Source organism: Ascidia mentula, chromosome 3, assembly GCF_947561715.1.
Source record: "Ascidia mentula chromosome 3, kaAscMent1.1, whole genome shotgun sequence".
Classification (NCBI taxonomy): domain Eukaryota; kingdom Metazoa; phylum Chordata; class Ascidiacea; order Phlebobranchia; family Ascidiidae; genus Ascidia; species Ascidia mentula.
Genome location: NC_138568.1, coordinates 3822833 through 3828234, shown reverse-complemented (window position 1 = coordinate 3828234; position 5402 = coordinate 3822833). Strand labels below are relative to the sequence as shown.

The window sequence follows — 5402 nt, the reverse complement described above, 5'->3', positions numbered from 1 at the left end:
TTTAGAGTGATAATTAGTGTTGTTGGTTTTCGCAATCATTGAGGTTCACGGAACTGAAGTCGTTGAGGCAATTGAAGCTGCAAGAATTGTGTTATGGGATTATTTCTGCAGAGAGGGAATTGAGGCTAGTAAGGATTTACGTGGCAATCCCTGTCTACCTAACGGCGACCCTAGATACTCAAAAAGGATCTTTACCCCAGCGCTGCCACCCAAATTCGGAAAAGGCCTAGACCCCGCAATAACAGATCACTAGAAAAGCCAAAGTACTTCGCACTTATTTTACTAGAATTGAAGAAACGTTGTAGAAATTGCAGAAATGACTGCACAAACACCAGGGTGATTTTTGTGACTATACACTATTGTGCTGCTATTATAATGCTGAATTATTGTCAGCGGTTTTGTAATAGATTGCGAAAATGGCATTATGAATTGTAGTTTAATTCTAATGCAATATTTTGTCATCACTTTGGAAACGGGGTTTTAAATGCTAACATTTTGGCTGACCACAAACGAATAATAGTTGTTACAATTCTTGGGACTGAAACCAAGTCTCCTTTGTGTTTTTCATGATACCAGGTATGAACCAGGTTGCATGTCTTGCAATTAATGGTGGTGAATAACAATTACCTTAACATGTCTACACAACCGAAAAATGTCTTGGTGTCGACCCCTAACCAACAGGTTTCCTGTGTGCTGTCACAAACTTAGACGTGTTTCCTGTTTAGTTACGTATATAGCAGGTGATATTGGGAAAAGTATTCCAAAAATCGTTTGGACTTATAATTACGAAACTTCTACCAACAAGTTTTGGGCATCAAATATGTTGAAGCTGATTCGAATTTTCCAAGCCTTGGCGTTTTATTCTTTGACCTTTCTGGCAAACACGAAGTCTGCGTATCATGGCTTTCGGCCTAGGTATGACTAATTACCAGGTGGAATGCAATGTTGTTCATAATTATAAATATAATTACACAGTTTGGCATAAAATGAAAACGCTTATTACAAATTATTCTAAATTTAATTATACAACTAAAGCTTTACAAACAAATTAAAGCAAAGAAAATTACAAAAAAAAGGTCCGAACATAAAACACATTTCATCTCGTTTCAGGAATCAGGCAGTTGTCCACTTTGATCGCGGATCAATCGGAGAAACATGCCAAAATGGTACAAAATTTCTTCCATAAGTTCGGCGCACAATACTTGCACAGTAATAGCAACATTATTGAATGCTCCTGGAACTTATACTTGCGTTAATTACAGGATATCGCCCGTCCGAAAACTTCACAATGTCATATAATCAGGAGTGCGTTACTTGCGGTCAGACGTGTTGCCCGCAAAGACAAGAGCGGCGCAGGGACAACGAGCAAATCGACAAAAGGATAAGTGAGTTTGATTGAAATTCAACCCGATAATATATATTAAAAAGCTTAACCGCTGTACTTTTTTTAAACCCATAGCTGTTTTCAAACTGCTTCGTGTGTCTTTTCTTCTCGGAAGCACAAATACTTCGCCTATAAGTATCAAATCGGATTGTTCGCTGCAAAGCTTCGACTATCAAAAATTCTGTGAACCTCATCATCTGTGACAACACTTAAATTATGAACGATGTTTTGGCGATGCGTTAAATTACAGCTACCTAAAAACTAACTACCAACATTTTTAAAATCGCCATGATCACGATTTTCACGCATTGCACGTAAAATGCGCAGTAACAAAAATATAAACGCGTTCTTGTTCAGAAGAAGGAATTGACGCGACGAGGAACGAGTTCCCGTGGTCGGTGGCAATTTTCGAGATACAAAGGCATGGGTACAAGTTTATTTGTGGCGGGGCTCTGCTCAGCAACACCGTGATAGCGACTGCGGCTCATTGTGTAATGTAAGTGAAAGTTGGTGTTTGTGTGTAAAGTTCAAAAAACATACAGCACAGAGAGTTTTGATATTGTTTTATGCCAGAAATAAACTCAAGTTATTTCCCCAAAAGTCAGTCTCTACGATTGTGTGTTGATCCATAATTTTGTGTGAATCCAGTTAATTTTTATTATATTTACGTTGTTGTTTGGTGGAAAAACGCTCTAAACGTGTTTATAAGCGCGTTCACATGACCTTCACCCTGATCAGAACACAGAGCTACATCCATACATATACACTTAGTAAAATGAGCAATATGGCTTGCATGCTTCTAAATACCTTGTGAATATATGTGCTTGTTTCTGTAGGAATCGAGACCTACGAATGATACGTGTTACCATAGGCGAGATGGATATTCTGGTCGACAACCGAGGGTTTAGGCGACGAAAAATACGGGCCTTGAAAGAAATTCAGAATTTTGCTGATATACCTCATAACAACTACGAACCCCACTTACGAAGGTACACCTTGCAGTCATCCTGTTTTGTGTAGTCGTAAGGAAATACCTCAAAACAATCATTGAAATAAATCTGGTAGGTTGTAAAATAGGCAGAAGACGAGAATGCTGTTTTTAAATGTGATCCAAAAATGTTAACTGCAATGTTAATTTACTATGACAATTATCCGGCCGATTCAAAGACAACGAAGTGAGTAAACGTTGTTCAACAAATCGGCTATGTTTGTTATGTGCAGAAAGGATCTTGCCATTCTGAGACTTGTCACACCAACAAAGAAAAACCGCCTTTGTCTCCGGAGAAAAGCGGAAAGACAAGTGGATCCCGTGTGTTTCGGCATCGGTCACGGAATGTCTGTGAAAGGTAATAATATCTTTTAAATTGCAGTCAATAATTCCTTTAAAGCTAGTTCTAAATTCTTCGTCCAACTAGTGGATATTCATTGTATACTTTAAGTTAAATATATCCAACTAGTGGATATTTATTGTATACTTTATTAAACAATATATATGAGATATGAAACATCAAGCGTCCGATAAGGTTTAAACTCGCGATCCTGAGCATGGTCCATAGCTTTATTTACCTGCTGTCGACTGTTTATTAGTTGTATAGCGGGTGTATCATGGCCCAAATGGCTCTTATTCATATTCAGCGCGATGCTGTCCGAGCATAAGATCGTGACACGATGACTGTGTTCGCCATGTAAAAAACTTCGCGGTGAACTGAACCTGCATATGCCTGCAAGAACATACATTGCTTTGAAGTCATTTTGAAACATATCAGCACTCTGATTCGCAACGTCATGAAATTGGCCTGTCTGTTCAAAAAAGCAACGGCAAAAATTACCCTAAAGTGCTATTAAAATATTCGTCCAATTAATCCGAACTTGTTTTTGTTAATAGGTAGAGTAATTAGGAGGATATCGAGCATACTTCAAAAAGCAAAGATGGTTCTCGACTTTAATAACAACTGCCTTAGGGGAAGACTTCACAACAGCGGAAACATGCTGTGCGCCAGCAACGCCCACAACAGAGCCGTCAGCTGCAGTGTAAGTAAGGTTTTGTTTTCTCTCAACGCTGCGAGAAAACCTGTTTTAAATCTTACTTAAAACTCATTTCCATCCAATCTTTAGATAAATTATTAATTTCCTGAAGTTGTCAAAAACCTAAAGAAGAATTTATCATGATTATATGTAATATGATTATGCAGCTACAGCCAAAAAAGACGTCATGGGCCCACTTGTCAAGGATTGTATGCGTCACGTGGTTGTTATTTTGCAGTTGGACAGCGGAAGTCCGGTGTTCTGTCGTCTGAACAAGACCGACGAGTGTTCCAGTTACTATCTTGCCGGGATATTCTCCTTTAAACATGATACAAATGAGGGAAGATGCGACGGAAGATTTTCTGTCCTCGCCGACATGGTTTCTACGTCTCAAAACGCCCTCTCCCACTTTGCGGCCACAGCGGCCTCCCACAACGATCTGCAGGAGTCCTACCTGCTTCCGGAGGGCCAAGCACCATGCTCCTCCATGATCGAGCCTTGGTATTAAATCTGTGTGACTTTTTCGCGCTATTGTTTGTTTTCAGTCGACGGATTGGAACAGTCCAACGATTACGATTACCGGTTGTATATAATTTTCTTTGTTTTCAAATACACGGCCATCAAAAGGTTTCAAAGAGTGGTAAAGTCCTGGTATGTTGAGGTGTTTCAGAAAGCATGACCAAAGTCAGGTCAATAACAACAGTCATAATTCAGACGAATAGCGGAATCGTTGAACGTTGGATGCCAATCTTGTAGAATTACAACAAATCTTTAGTTTCGTCGCTTTCATTTTTCCTAATGTGCTGAACAAAGAAAAATATTTACCACAAGTAGTCGCTCCAGGGCAGTGCTAGGCACATTCGCCCCTATTTGAGCAAATCTATTATTATTTCGAAACCTTATCAAATGTGGAGTAAACACGCCCAGACCGAACAGGAAATGTGCAATATATTCGCCACAATGTTTGGTCTTGGAGCAAAATCGGTAGACTCCACAAGAGTGAAACAGCAGTAATTCTCCGGATAAAACCTTACAGCTTAAAGACGTAATGCAAGAGCTTCTGTGACAAAAATTCGACCATAAATTATTCTCACTGAAATTATTCACGCGGCAAACGTATGTAACCAAAATGCGTGGTTTAATTTTCAATATCTTGGACGCTCTTCAGCACCATAAATTAAAACTTATCAAAACGCCGGGAAAGTTGTCATGGTGCCCGGCTGGCCTTCTGGAGTTAATTGTAGTGGTTACGCTTATATGTGAGTTGCAGACAGTATTGTGCGCACTGTTACTACCGGTCAAGGCTCATCATTGTAGCTGGTGACCGAATGCAGTCGCGCTTAGTTAGCCAGAAAAATACATGAAACTTGCCAGGCAAAATACCATAGTCAAGATTTTTTTAGAATAACTTACAAAACTGATACAAACAACTTTCTCATTTAGATGAACACATTGATCTTTTTAGCTATTTGAGTGGTTTTTGTTAACCTTATCGTGAAGTTGCTGCTTCCAATAAAGCTTTCAAGCGCCTTTTATCTGACCAAGAGATCCAAACCGCGACTACTGAGCTTTGACAAAAAAATTAACACCTCTTAGACTCTTTCTCTCTTCAAACTTTTCTAGGAGACAATCGTGAGTGTATGCGTGTATTGAAAAGAGGAAAAACGTATGTACAAACAAAAATCGAAGTGGAGTATTCGTTCCGTCCGTCCTAGGTGGAAGTCAAGATAATGGGAAACAGAAAATCAGTAGGATTGATCGAGCATAGAAGAACATGGCGGTTCCCCAGCCACAAACATGAACGACTCCTGAAAGTTGGAATGCGAGGCCTTTTCAGCCGCGTGGTGGGAGAGAGCATTCGTAGACGTGGACACCATGTCGGCGAGAACGGTGAAATCGCTATCACAGCCCCCTTGTTGTTTGTCTTGCTTGAAAGAGAATATCCCGGCCAGATAGTAACTGGAACAAGCGTCGCCTTTCTTCAGACGACAAA

The 5402-nt window shown here is 39.8% G+C and overlaps 1 protein-coding gene across 1 annotated transcript; it reads left to right on the top strand.

Moving 5' to 3' along the window:
* Positions 1–646: 646 nt before the first annotated feature.
* On the top strand, positions 647–3986 carry LOC145895197 (serine protease 55-like). Its single transcript, XM_082983964.1, has 8 exons — positions 647–915; positions 1111–1166; positions 1263–1385; positions 1742–1880; positions 2221–2373; positions 2606–2730; positions 3270–3415; positions 3648–3986. Exons 1-8 carry the CDS (start codon positions 653–655, stop codon positions 3915–3917), a joined length of 1275 nt encoding a protein of 424 aa, XP_082840090.1. The 5' UTR covers positions 647–652; the 3' UTR covers positions 3918–3986.
* Positions 3987–5402: the final 1416 nt, after the last annotated feature.